Raw genomic sequence first — 13,986 nt, 5'->3', positions numbered from 1 at the left:
GATTGCTGTTAACGTCGCGTTTAACTTGAACCCTTTTTCACCCAACTTGCTTCTCCTTCCTCATCAACCACTCCGACCCACCCCCATCACTCACCCCTCGAACCGTCACAGCCATGGCACCCACAGCAACGGGTCCAACTCCCTCCACCACCACTGCTGGCACCACCACTGCTGGCACCACCACTACCTCCGCCACCCCTGCCACCGCCTCCACCTCCAGCCTAGAAGAAGCAAACCAACGTTACCAAGCCACCAAACTCTCCCTTCGAACCGGTCTGGCCACTAAACGTCTAATCGATCGATCTCTCATCGACCTCGAATCTCAAATCTATCTTTTTGAAGGCTCCTACCTACAATCCACCTCCACATCCGGTGGTAACATTGTCAAAGGATTCGATAGCTATCTCAAAAACTCTTCTTCTGGTGCAGGTGGAGGTAGAAGTAGTAGTTCGAACAATGTTTTACTTGATATCCCGCTCGAGGATCGCATTTTCAGTTTGTCGTCAGCAACGTATCAGAAAAGTTTAGAGTTGAAGGCGAACGAAGGCTTAGAACCGGAGGAACCCGCGTCCAGTAGTAATACGCCAAAGGCGAATAAGAGTGGGGGTATCGGAGAGGAGGGGATGGGGACAGGGGGGAAGAAAAAGAAAGAGAAAGAGAAAGAGACGGCGGTGGGGACTCCGGCGGGAGGGAAAGAGGGAGGAGCGGGGGGAGTCGTGGTAGGGGGAACGGGGAAGAAGAAGAAAGATAAGGATGGGATGAAGGAGAAAGAAAGAAGCCAAACTCCTAATCTCAAACTAACAAGTGGTGGTGGCAAGGCAGGAGATGGAGGCGGTAGTGCCAGTGCTACTCCTACAAAGGGGACATGTGGGGGTGGGAAAGCGATTGGCTCCACTGGGACAAAGTTGAAGCGCAAGATCACAGATGTAGGCGCCGGTGCAAGTGAAAAAGGTGGAGCGACGCCCGGTGGGAAAGCTGGCAAGCGGAAGAAGGATGATGATTAGCCTCGTACGCCTTCTTGGTCGTGCTCAGGGCTGCTGTTTCGTCTTTTATACCCCGATCGATCTCATTGCCTGCGAACGATGCTTGAGTTGAGCCATCATGTCCCTTTAGGCCTCTACGTGTATTTCTACTTGTTCCCACTCGAACCACTCGAACCATTCAGATTTGCTATCACCCTTTTGCCACACTTGACCAACATAACTATGCTATGTGTTCCGATTTGGTCTTGATGTTACACAGAACGAAGAGATTGGTTTGATAATACATTGGTAGCCATCTCCTAGACTGACTATCCCACAGACCTCCTCCCGACGCTTTCTTTCGACCCCAGAGTTTGGCTTAGTCAAAAGCTCCAGGACGATTGTTGAAGCGATCCTGTCTCCTCTGGTTAATCCAAGCTTTCTTGCATTCCCTATACTGTTTGAAAATATCTCCGCATTTGCTCCTATCGTAAGCGTTATCATCGAGACACTTCATGGAGAGTTTTGCAGCATGTGCGCAAGGGTCGGTGAATTTGGATGGAGTTTTGTGCGACATTACCGAGATGAAGTCTTCTGGTTTTGATGGGTCTCCTTCTCTTGCCTTTTCAGATGAGCCCGAGCTTTTGGAGCGTGGGGATGAGGAAGAGAGATAGGATGAAGTCGAAGGGGTGGTCGCTTCTTCTCGTGTTGGTTTGTATTGGGATGACATTGTCTCGTGTCGCAAGCAGCAATGCTTCAGGGGTGATGATGGGGGGTTGCAAGAGAAGGGTCCAAGAGAAGGGTCCAAGAGAAGGGTCGAAGAGAAGGGTGCAAGAGAAGGGTAGAAGAGAAGGGTAGTACTGCTACCAGAAGAGGATCTCGAATTTGAAGTCGAAGCCATTATGGACAAACGAGTCCATAACCACCAACTGGAATACAAAGTGCTCTGGCAAGGGTACCCGGAAGAAGCAGCATCATGGGAACCAATTGACCTTCTCAATTGCCCAACCCTCATCCAGGAGTATGAGGTGTTGGCAGGGGGACGTCTATAAAAGCTCCCAGAGACACCAGAGACACAGACAGAGAAGAGCAAAACAAAACCAACTGGAGGCAAAGATTCTGGTTAATTTCAGTCGAGATCAATCAGACAAAGCACATCTGTTACATCTCACAGAAGCCAACAAGAACAACTCATTCAGTAGAACCTATGGAATGGCCAAAGAGGAGAAGATTGGCAACCACACCACATGCCAGGGACAGGACACAGTCTCGAAGGAAAGGAACAGGGAAAAATGGAATTAAGGATGTGGGAAAAAATGGAATTAAGGACATGTTGCTACACATTGCCATCACCAACAGGGGCAGAATGGCCACCAAGAGAAGGACAAACCCACCATCTATCGAAGGTAGGGCCAAGATGTTCACCGGGAGCTGTGACAGATTCATGTGGACAATGCTCCAAGTGCAACTTGTCGTGGTGGTCAAGGTACACGAAAAGCACCCAGAGGATAGGAAGTGCCAATGATCGGTTGGGTAGGCACCAGAGGTCAGCCATAGCTGACACCCAATCCTCAGAAGTAGTGGGATCAGTCAGTTGATCATTGGCACAAACGAAACCCAGACCATAACCATTGGCCACAGTCAAATGTGCATGCTCTGCTTGATGAGCACCTAGAGGCTGCCTTCCAGGGGCACCATCACCTAAGTACTCCATGTCCGGAGGAGTAGGTTTCATCTGATAGCAATGTGCCATGTTGCCGAGGTGGCAATGAGTGCAAGAATGAGGAAGACAACTATGGCCACTGAATGGGTTAATGAATGCAGAAGGGAAACAACTACAGAAAAAGGGTGAGGTCAATAACAAAAAAAAAAGGGAAAAGTCAAATGGAAGGAGTACTTATGGAAGACTAAGGTCAGAGCACTGGTTACACTGCCAGCTAGGCCAGGGCATACAACCCTCAGTCAAATGAAGCATGACCAAGCGGTGCAGCCACCACTCAGTTGCAGAACCTTTAGCCACCTCCCAGCCTGGAGGGTAATCCCCAGTAGTGACCTGCACCACCAGCCTAGCCACCATCAATCCTTCAGACCAACCAGCTATCTCACCATTGGTTGGTACATGACAATCAGGCAGAGGCAGGGATGGGGTACATACCAAATCTACCTCCTCAGCATCACAATGGTCTGAAGAAGTCGAGGTCACGTGCTCCATATCGATGTCAGGAGAGTCGAGTGCTGGAAGAAGGGGTCCAAGGGATGAACACAGTGAGAGCAAGGAAGCAGTTGGACTCAGGAGAGCAGCGTTGTCATCAGGGAGGGAAGGCGAGGCCAAAGGGGGGGGTTGCTGATAGATGGAGTTGGACTTGGGAGAGTGGCGTCATCATCAGGAAGGGGAGACGAGGCCAACAGGGGGCCGGGGGGGGGGGTATTATTGGGAGACTCTGCCTTGCCCATCGCAGCAGGAGGGGAGGGGGAAGTTTTCGTAGGCCGAGAACGAAGGTAAAGGGGCATACCGAACAGGGTATTGTTGGTTGCATGGAATGGTAGGAAGAGAAGAAAAGAGGAGATGGAAAGAAGGACGAAGGAGAGCTTATAACCTCGACGGAGCTCGGCTCTGGAAGGGGGGGTAATGTCACAGGGTCAGCAGGTCAGCATATGAAGTGTGTGCCAAATTGATCGGTGGCAATCATCGGGAATTGATGATCTAATTGGGTTGGTAGCACATATGATTGGCAAGATCAACCAAACTCTGGGATCCTGGTTAATCTCACAAGGATTGATCAGAATCAGCCTGATCAGCATGTTTCAGCAAGTCGGCTGTTATGAGCAAGCATCAGGAGATCCAGGAAGGAGGAAACTGGCATCAGAAGGAGAAGCATATGGGAGATAGCCACATGCAGGAGTGGGGACTGAGCTCAGCATCACGCGGATGGTTACCGCTCAAGGGGTATGTGCATATAGCCACATAGGACCGAGCACAGGGGTGACCAGATGATCAAGGGGCTCGGCAACAGGGCCCAACAGCTGGCTAAGGGATTCACAAGATAAGGTCGAGAAGGTGGTCACCAGTGAAGAGAGAGGGAGCTGTGTCAAGAAGACTGGGGATTGGCTATGAGGAGGAGGAGCTGTGTCGAAGGGGTCGTCACACATCACCAGGCAAAGAAGAGCACAAAGGCGAAAGGGCAGTGTTGCACAAACCAATACGCGGTGCAAACAGTAGAGGCACAGCATCAAAGGGATCAACACCAGCAGGAGAGAGTGTGTCAAAAGGCGACAAAGGCCTCTCAGGAGGAGCAGGAGGGGTGTCGCGGGCGACACCCATCAAATGCATAAATACTCTCATTCTATCATAGCATACAAGTGGATCCTCATCCACTCTATATTCTATACTTTACATACTCTTTACTTGACTCTTAGTTACATATCATTGCAATAGCAGAGCTTTGCAACGACACCTCAAACATGTGTGTTGTATCACCATTAGGCGTCAACTGTAGGTGGTGTTCCTCAACACCTGTGGTCCAGTCCCTTGTCATGGGCCTGGATGCTCAAGAAGCAGGAGGGTCACTGGTTCATATGGAAGGAGCACAGGTATCGAAGACCTAGTCGATACCAGTAGAGAGCATGGTCGTAGTGCAGTCTCCATGGAGACCATGGACTCCTATGTATTCACATGCAAAGGAGCACTGAGCCCATATGCGAGGAGGGCCAGGCACAGCCACGAGGAGGACCAAGCTCAAAGAGCAGGCGCAGCCACGAGGAGGACCAAGCTCAGATGGTTACCACTCAGGGGCTCGAGAGACAAGAGTCATAGGACACTGGCAAGCAGGTCCTGAGGAAGAGGAGCAGTGTCGAGGGAGTCGACACAGGTCATGAGGAGGAGGAGCAGTGTCGAAGGAGTCGACACAGGTCATGAGGAGGAGGAGCAGTGTCGAAGGAGTCGACACCACTCAAGAGGCACAGGGGTGCCAAGCAGGAGAGGCCCCTGAGCAGTACTCGATGAAGAAGGTACTCTCTGGAGAGAGAGCAGGAGCAGCATCGCTGGCAATGCTGTGAAGAGGTATATAACCATGCTTTCTCATCATCATAGGTCGAGTGGATCCCCATCCACTCTACACTCACCATACAACTAGTCAATACTTTAGAAACACAAGTACTCATTAGTTACAGTCAGCATAGCAGCAATCTATCAAGGTTGCTCCTCATCGTAGTGTGTGTGTTGTATCACCACTACCTGATGTCCGAAGGCGCCCATAGCAGGTTAGCGGTCTGGATCAAGATAGAACCAAAGGCAGTAGTCCACTGCGGTCCGGGGATCACTTCAAGCATCAAGTCAACACACTGGACACTCGTGTTGACGCCACCAACCTTATCACCAACACCATCAACCTCATTATCATCGACATCACCAATCTCATCACCAACACCATCAACCTCATCATCATCAACACTCACACCAGACCTTGGTGTCATCATAACCGAAGCATTGATATTGATCGTGCCAAGCTACCCCTGAATGGAGTGTCCACAGAGGTCAGCCGAAACCTACGATAGTATATACAATGAACGCCACCTGCTGTCACTGCACAACTTGATAGTCACCGATACCGAGACAATAGCTGTCGCACAGTTTGATAGTCACCGAGTATCTCAACAGACCGACCTGGGTTTCAGGCGCGAGACCCCTGACACCGATCTGATCAGAGATTCAGGGGGACTGATCTGGGAAGAGATCAGGTACAACACAGTCCTGCCAGTTGTCATGGTAGGTCATTAGCTAGGGGTAATCCCACCTCTGGGAAGTGCAACACAGATGTATATATAGCACACTGAGAGCACTAAGCTATCAACACTTCCCTCTAGTCAATCGAGTATATATGTTTCTGCCTTAAAGAAGTAGTGACATTGTACTTAGACTCTCCCCGATTGCCAGTATCAGGATCGAAACTTCTTCAAACTTCAACAACTACTTGCTTAGGGGGTATCAAAGTTTTTGCGTTTTTAAAAACGCGGGTTTTTTGCAGAGCACGTTTTTCAAAAAAAACGCAAAAGCTTACATAAGCTGCGCCAAATGAAAAACAAAACTGCGTTTTTGAAAACATGGCTTTTTCGTGCGTTTTCAAAAACGCAAAACGAGTTCACTCCACAACAGTGAAAGTATGTGAGCACTACTTCGATCTCACACCTTCGCCACCTTTACACACTCGGATCCATAGCAAGTTGTCGAAGCCAGTCCCGCGTATCGGCATGCGTCAGGCCCGATCATCGCCATCGGCATCGGCACACCGGCTATCTGATACCCGAGGTGGAGAAGATAGGTGCCACATCATGTTTCATATGCTTATTGTTAGGTTACGTCTCTTATCGGCCGTATGATTCATGCTTCATATGCTTACTTTTAGGATACGTATTTTATCAGCCGTATGATTTCATCGCATTTTTGGAAACCCGCTTTTCCTTAAATGGGGGGTTCAACTTTGCTCCAAAAATGCGCTTTTCAAAAAACCCGCGTTTTTAAAAACGCAAAAACTTTGATACCCCCTCTTGTTCGTGTGCATATAGTTGAAGTCATTCGTCAGTGGTTGGGGTTGAGGCGTCTTTGTTGATGATGATAAGAGAGAGAGAGAGCGAGAGAGCGAGGAGCCTATATATATATACAAAAGAAGAGCGGCAGAGAGCCACATTAACTGCGGAACATAACAAAGCATTTTGTCTTGAGTAGGTTGTGACACATGTGGTCCGTGCTCAGATGCTCAGGCCTTTTACTCGGCCGTAAGCGCTACCCTCACTGTCTCTACGCTTTGTGTAGCCTTATCTACTTCAACTCGTATCGCCAAAATCGGAAGAGTCGATCGGATCGGGCAAAGTGTTGGTTGCGTGTGGTGCGTGTATGTGGAGGCTCAGTTTTGGTCGACAATATACCGCCACCATCACCACCACCATCACCGCCACCATCACCGCCACCATCACTGCCAGCATCACTGCCAGCACTGATTGCGCTCCTACCCTCCCTTCCAACAACTGCATCGCACAATTTGATTCCAATGCTTCCTCCTACGCTCAACCCCGGTTCTTCTCCTGCCTCTCCCGTCGTGTCCACTCCGCCACATGACGCGCCGTCTTTGCCGAGCCTGCCAGGCTTGCCCGCATCACCACAAAAGAAGCTCCTTTATGATACACTCAAGAAGCCATTCGATGATCAGGATTTCAGCGTCATAATTTGGATTCAGATGCTCAAAGCAGCAGCCCTGCCCAATACTGATCGCCAGATACGTCTATATACACTCAAGTGCTTTCTCGATCACGCATACTTTGATCGGCTCATCAATGAGCTCAAATCCATAGCCGATCGGCTTCCGGAAAAGTTTGTCCATAGCTTCTTGCACGTTTCCGGCTCCGGAGCCGATCCCTCTGCAAGTCTCAGAGATCGGTTCGACGCCAAAACTCTCTTGACACGCATCGAGAAATGCGCCTTCTTTCAACCTACCTTCGACCCTGTCGACCGCCTTGCACATGTCTTGCAGTATGCTTTCATCCCAGGTCCCCTTCGTATGCCCAGCCCTCCGGCCCGTGCGCCTCTCTACGACTTTACCTCCACCTTCAACGGTCAAGCTCTCGAAAGACTTGTCGACTACATCAAGGTACACAACCAGCTCTTTCCCCCTTCCTCATCATCTCCGCCTCCCGTGCATGTCGCCCGTCTTGAGAACTCTCCCCCTTTAGCCGACCACACTCACCACCAACAGCATCAGTCCGTGCCCGAGCAGACTCGCAAGCATCATTGGTCCCTGCCCGAGCAAACTCGCAAGTACTATGCCAAGGTGCTCCCCATAATCCAGTCCTCAGGCTTTGGCAAAACCAGGCTCTGCGTCCAACTCAGCACCGTCAGTCCCGGTATGCTCGTTTGTCTCAGAGAAAGCTCTCTCCTCACACAAAACTATGCTGTCTCGGAGCCCCCGCAGGACAAGCCAGTCTATGACTACTTTCAACGCATCAAGCGACTCCTCCCTGGGTCATTAGAAACCAAGGATCAGCCCCATCCCACGCCCAAAGGCGACCAAGAACACATGAGGTTCAACCAAGCACACCTCTCCATCCTCGCTTGGCTTTCCGTCTACTGCCAGACTACAGCCTATTACCTGATCCAGCTCCAACATGCCTCTGGTTGCTTTGACCCGCCTGCTCACCACCAAGATCCTGCCGCGTGCTGGCGTGCCGTCGTCTTCTACTATGCCCGAACTACCGGCTTGAAAGAGGGCTCGCTCTTCGAGACTCCCTCTAACATCTGCCACCAGAGCCGCCTCCCACATGTCTGTTCCACAGACATACCTCCTAGCACCGACAATCCGCTCACTCATGTCCACCCCGCCAACCAAGCCGCCGATCCTCCGCCTAGCCTTTTGGCAACCCCGCGAGTTCGTGAAAAGATCCTTGATTACATCTGTGAAACGGCCACCACTCTCGCGTCAACCATGAAGGGACAGTACTCTTGCCAATTGTCTGATCATGAGTTGCTCACCCATGCCATTCGAGATCATCTCAAGCCTCGCCTCCAATTAGTGGAGCATCTCCTTCGCAACGCTGACCCTAACTCGTTCTTTTTCCTCGCATTGGACGAATGCAGTAGCATGGATACATTGCTGCCATACATACGTCGAGTGTGGTTCCATGCCATGCCAGAGACCACGTGGATCCTCCTCATCGACACTAACTCGGATCTGGCACCGCTCGCCGGCAAGGAAGCTCGTCAAGGCTCGCGACGCATGTCAGAATTCGACACGCATTGTCTCACCCAGGCGTTTTCGGCGATGCCTCTCGACCTCAACTTGACTAGTCAACATCTTCGCACGCTCTCCCCCTCGGGTACCTGCCAACTGACCATGCGAGATCTCGACGCATTCCTTCCTCGCTTCGGACGACCGCTGTGGATGGACTCACGCTATCACAGCGACGGGTTCATCATGCCCACGACCATCTTCAGGAAACTAGTCTTGCCGAGCGAGTGGACGTGGCCGGAGGTATTGCAAGACATCCAGCCCGATCCGCTCAACGAAACCAATCAGAATCTGATCGCGCTTGCCTCCCGACGCCTTCACCTCGACCTGTCGAGCAAAGCTGGCCCGCAGCATTGGTACCACTTTGTCTCTCGCCAGATTGCTCACCACCTGCGCTTCGTCGGTCGAATCTATTCCACCTCGGACTCGATCAAGTCGGGTACACCTAGTGAAGCACCTCTTAGCCTTGCCGTTGCTTGGAGCGTTCGATCCAAGCCCGAACTTGTAGCTGTCAAGTGGTCCATGATGGTGCAGGCTATTATCCATGCCAGTGCACCCGTTGGTCTCAACGTGGGCGCTCAAGGCGAGCTCGGCGTCGCTCTCCTATCCACCATGGCCATCGACCTGGCTATGAGCCAGAGGTACTCAAATCACCTGCGTTACTACATTTCCTCATGGCCTGTTCCCTCGGCCGAAGCCAAGTATGCCGCGCTCTACGGCCTGGTCAGTGTCCACGACTGGCTTTGCACTCTTACCGGCTCCAAGTATGTAGAGTGTGCACCAGCAGTCAGCGGGTCCAGCAGCGGCTACCCTGGAAGTGAGGATGGCGACCAAGTCATGGCGGATCAAGACCAAGCCGATCAAGGCTTGCCGTCGCAACTGGCTTCGTGGGCCCGACGCGCATGGCTCAACTTTACGCATTCCGCCGTTCTGCCCAATCAGATACCGCATAACCGTCGCATTGGGACAGATTTGCTTTTCGAGCTCTGGATCCGTCACGCCACAGCGCAAGGCGTTAGCAATCAAGTTGGATGGGATTTGCTCATACCCGTTTATGAGTCTCACAGCGACCAGCCTCCGAACGGCGCTGACAAGTTTGACGAGACCAAGTTGTCGTACATTGCTATCCAAGTAAAGAACTGCATCAACCGACCTACCCGAGAGGTCAAAGAGGCGGCAGTAGGGCCCCGTCTTGCTGTCAACCAAGAGAAGCAGTGCCTCGAGCTCTTCTTTGATCTCAAGGGCCCAGAATCTTGCCGCGGTCACGAGTACTCGCAGCGACGTCATCCAACCCGAGCATCCAACAAGCAGCGGGCGCCCAAGATGAAAGAGCAAGAGGAAGAAGATGCAAAGAGTCGTCTTCTGCTGCGACATCACGTGTTCATAAGTGGTCTCACACCTGAAGGCTTACCATTGCTGAAGCAGCTCCAGGGCCCCGCCGCTAAGCAGGTGAGCTTGCTATTTGGCGATGCAGATTCGCTTGACACGGTCGAGTTCGACGAGACGCATGCCAACTACGTCCGCCGCTTACCATCGGAAGAGCATCGCAGAACTTGGGATGAAGCACAGACGTGCGTGGAAAACAGACTGATGTTCTTTCGTCATCTTTGTTGACGTGATTGATTTTGACACTGATCGAGTCGGAGCTGGACCAGTCAATAGCTTCTGCACTGTTATCTCATTGCTGGTGAATGATGGACGAGAAAGAAGATTGAAAGCAAATAAGATTGTGATATATGCATGTCGCCACCAACGCTCAGCCATTCGCTGTCAACTCATCTTGAGAAAACACACATCAGCCAAAAGGAATGGTAGTTGGTTGACGTCTTCCAACGTCATCGCTACTCTGATTCAGGCCCAGGCAATCGAAACAAAACAAAATACTAAAACAAGACTGTGATGGTGCAGATGACAGCGACCAACCGATGGTGATGCAACAAGGCATGCAAGAAAAGAAAATGGCAGTTCAATAACTGACTGTCCAACTTGGCGTCCAAGTAAAGCTACTCGTGCAAGAGAGGGTTATCGAATTGGAAATTCGAATCATTTTCAAGAAATTGGAATCGCCAATTTGGATTTGGGTATTCCTTGCAATTTTCCATTTTTGACCTCAAATGCAGACACGTGTCTCTTTCCTCTCTCGTGGCTAACTACTCACAAAGGTAATGATCAAACATGACAATGGAAGGTGACGCAAGCCAATGGTGGAGGAATCAGGACAAACTGATCTGATCAGAGATTCAGGGGGACTGATCTGGGAAGAGATCAGGTACAACACAGTCCTGCCAGTTGTCATGGTAGGTCATTAGCTAGGGGTAATCCCACCTCTGGGAAGTGCAACACAGATGTATATATAGCACACTGAGAGCACTAAGCTATCAACACTCCCTCTAGTCAATCGAGTATATATGTTTCTGCCTTAAAGAAGTAGTGACATTGTACTTAGACTCTCCCCTATTGCCAGTATCAGGACTGAAACTTCTTCAAACTTCAACAGGTTATGAGCCCAAATAGCCCTACCACATCCTCGAACACACCTTCAATGATGTCTAACATAGACTACTCGATCTATGACAACTTCGTCGACTCCATGCAGGATCTCCTCCCACGCCTGCCAACAATAGTCCAGAACCATTTGTCATGGGCCTGGATGCGCAAGAGGTAGGAAGAACCATCAGCTCATATGAAGGGAGCACAGGAATCAAGGAATCAGGCAGATTGTGGGATTTGCAGCAGAGTTCAGTGAGATCTGTAGTAGAAATGGTTCTATGACAGATCCCACCAAGATCTGCACAAGCAAGGTTAGTATCACGAATTCCACCAAGATCAGTGGTAGAAGGGATCATATAGCAGATTCCACGGAGATCAGTGGCAAGGATGATCATATGACAAACTCACATGCGAGGGGGACCAAGCTCTGCCAAGACAGGGACCAAGCCCAGAAGCATGCAGCTGGTTACCACTCAGGGGTTCACAAGATAAGAGTCAGGAGAACAGTTGCCAGTTAGGAGGGAGGAGAGCTGTGTCACTGACACCAGCATATAGGTCATGAGGAGGAAGAGCTGTGTCAAAGAGGTCGACACACAGCTCAGGAAGGACAGAGGGGTTGTACAGGGACTCCCACACAGTACTTGACGAAGAGGGTACCCTCTGGAGAGAGGGCCCAGGCAGTGTCGCAGGCGACACTGCAAAGAGGTATAAAATCATACCTTCTCGTCATAGGTGAATGAGTGGATCCCCATCCACTCTACACCATACATTACTAGTTATAGCTTTACACATAAGTATACATTAGTACTCAGTCAGCAAGTTGCAATCTCAATAGGTTGCTTCCATTGTAGCGCGTGTGTTGTATCACCACTCACTGACATCCAAAGGCAGTTCATAGCAAACCAGCAGTCCGGATAAAGATAGAACTGAAGGCAGTCATCCACTGCAGTCCAGGGATCACTTCAAGCATACAGCTGACACACTGGACACCCATATCGGTGTCACCAAACATATTGCTCACACCAGACCTTGGTGTCAGTACCAGTTCATATCAGTTATTGATCGTGCTGAGCTACCTCTGGATGGAGTGTCCACAGTGGTCAGTCGAAACCTGCAATAGCAAAACCATTACTGCATTTCCGAGCGAGAAAAGTGATAGAGACATCTCTACTACATATCTCGACAGGATTCGTAATAGACACGACTCTATTACGGATATCAGGTTTTGGGCGTGCGACTGCTGACATAGATGAGCAATCCCTCTCGGTGGAACATTTACGATTCATGGTGATGTCTCATTGTCACGATGGCATAACCGCTGGACACATCGGACAGGATGCCACTATCTGGTCTACCCAAAGGCACTACTGGTGGCCTAATATGACAGCTTGGATCACAGACTATGTAGCAAGTTGTCCCATGTGCACACGATACAAGACACCTCAACACCGACCTTACAGTCTTCTCCAACCATTGTCCACACCAGAAAGGCCATGGGGATCCATATCATTGGATTTCATCGAAGGACTGCCATTGTCAAAAGGTTATGATTCCATCTTGGTCATAGTAGACTGGCTGACCAAGTACACAGTCATGATCCTGACGACAAAGTCCATAATGGCAGAACAGACAGCTGTATTGCTTAAGACAAATCTCTTCCCTCTATTCGGCGCCCCAGACCACATCATCTCAGACCATGGACAACAGTTCATATCCAAGTCCTGGTCTGCATTTGTTAACAGCCTCGGTGCAAGACACTCACCTAGCACAGCTTACCACCCACAGACTGACAGGCAGACCGAATGGTTAAACCAGGTCATGGAACAGTACCTTCGAATGTACTGCAACTATGAGCAGAATGATTGGGCCAATTTAATTCACATGGCGGCATTTGTGTATAACAACACTGTGCACACCAGTATTGGCATATCCCCATTCTTTGCTTGCTATGGCTGGAATCCCAAGTCGCACCCAGAGATACCTGGAAAACTTGGGGTAAACAATCCAAAGCTTGCTGAATACTTTGTGGACAATACTGATTGCACCAAGTACCTTCAAGAACAAATCAGACATGCACAAAGTCGAGTGGTCGACCAATACAACTGCAAGCGAAAGGACATTGAGTACAAGGTGGGTGACTTAGTATATACAGCTCATGCGTAAACTGTCCCATGAATTTACATGTCACCATACATCACTCTAATGCTCAATAGCCATAAGTTGTATTGCCACACTGTCTGATATCATCTGAAAGCCCTGCTTTGTCTCTCCAAGACTGTGTAATTGATATTGACATTGACTGAGAAAATTGTGCTATGAAGAAGAGCCGAGATTTTTTTTATTGTGGGACAGATTATGGAGCACTCCTCAACAACACCTTAGTACTTTGTATTCCCTCCTTTGGCCTTCAGAGCCACCTTGATGTGGCCTGGCATACTCTCTATTAGGGTCCTACATGTCTCTGGAGTGATCGCTGTCCATTCAGCTTCACATCTCTTGAGCAGTTCATCCCTGGACTTTGCAATTGTACTATACTGTGAAAGTTGCATTTTGAGATGGTGCCAGAGGTGTTCAATTGGGTTTAAGTCCGGTGACTGCACTGGCCATTGCATAACCTTAATGCTATTGCTTTCCAACCACGTTGTTGTCTTCTTTGACATGTGTTTTGGGTCATTGTCTTGCTGAAATGTGATGTCAGTGTATGCATGCTGAAGCCGCAAATCTGAGATCATTTTCACAAGCTTGTCATTCAAGATATC

The 13,986-nt window shown here is 50.0% G+C and overlaps 5 protein-coding genes across 5 annotated transcripts; 3 read left to right on the top strand and 2 right to left on the bottom strand.

Annotated features, from left to right (window-relative positions):
- Window positions 1-113: 113 nt before the first annotated feature.
- On the top strand, window positions 114-1,004 carry UHO2_04485 (uncharacterized protein; the record flags this gene model as incomplete). The annotated part of the gene is made up of 1 exon (XM_041558477.1): window positions 114-1,004. One exon carries the CDS (start codon window positions 114-116, stop codon window positions 1,002-1,004), a length of 891 nt encoding a protein of 296 aa, XP_041414411.1.
- Window positions 1,005-1,341: 337 nt separating this feature from the next.
- On the bottom strand, window positions 1,342-1,692 carry UHO2_04484 (uncharacterized protein; the record flags this gene model as incomplete). The annotated part of the gene is made up of 1 exon (XM_041558476.1): window positions 1,342-1,692. One exon carries the CDS (start codon window positions 1,690-1,692, stop codon window positions 1,342-1,344), a length of 351 nt encoding a protein of 116 aa, XP_041414410.1.
- Window positions 1,693-2,298: 606 nt separating this feature from the next.
- Window positions 2,299-2,715, bottom strand: UHO2_04483 (uncharacterized protein; the record flags this gene model as incomplete). The annotated part of the gene is made up of 1 exon (XM_041558475.1): window positions 2,299-2,715. One exon carries the CDS (start codon window positions 2,713-2,715, stop codon window positions 2,299-2,301), a length of 417 nt encoding a protein of 138 aa, XP_041414409.1.
- Window positions 2,716-6,694: 3,979 nt separating this feature from the next.
- Window positions 6,695-10,351, top strand: UHO2_04482 (uncharacterized protein; the record flags this gene model as incomplete). Its single annotated transcript, XM_041558474.1, has 2 exons — window positions 6,695-6,734; window positions 6,867-10,351. 2 exons carry the CDS (start codon window positions 6,695-6,697, stop codon window positions 10,349-10,351), a joined length of 3,525 nt encoding a protein of 1,174 aa, XP_041414408.1.
- A 2,493-nt stretch (window positions 10,352-12,844) lies between these two features.
- UHO2_04481 (uncharacterized protein) lies at window positions 12,845-13,390 on the top strand (the record flags this gene model as incomplete). Its single annotated transcript, XM_041558473.1, has 1 exon — window positions 12,845-13,390. One exon carries the CDS (start codon window positions 12,845-12,847, stop codon window positions 13,388-13,390), a length of 546 nt encoding a protein of 181 aa, XP_041414407.1.
- Between the last annotated feature and the right edge of the window lie 596 nt (window positions 13,391-13,986).

Source organism: Ustilago hordei (genome assembly GCF_900519145.1).
Source record: "Ustilago hordei strain Uho2 genome assembly, contig: UHO2_contig_09, whole genome shotgun sequence".
In the NCBI taxonomy this organism is placed as follows: Eukaryota; Fungi; Basidiomycota; class Ustilaginomycetes; order Ustilaginales; family Ustilaginaceae; genus Ustilago; species Ustilago hordei.
Note: the sequence above shows the minus strand (reverse complement) of the source record. Positions and strands in the feature narration are given on the sequence as shown.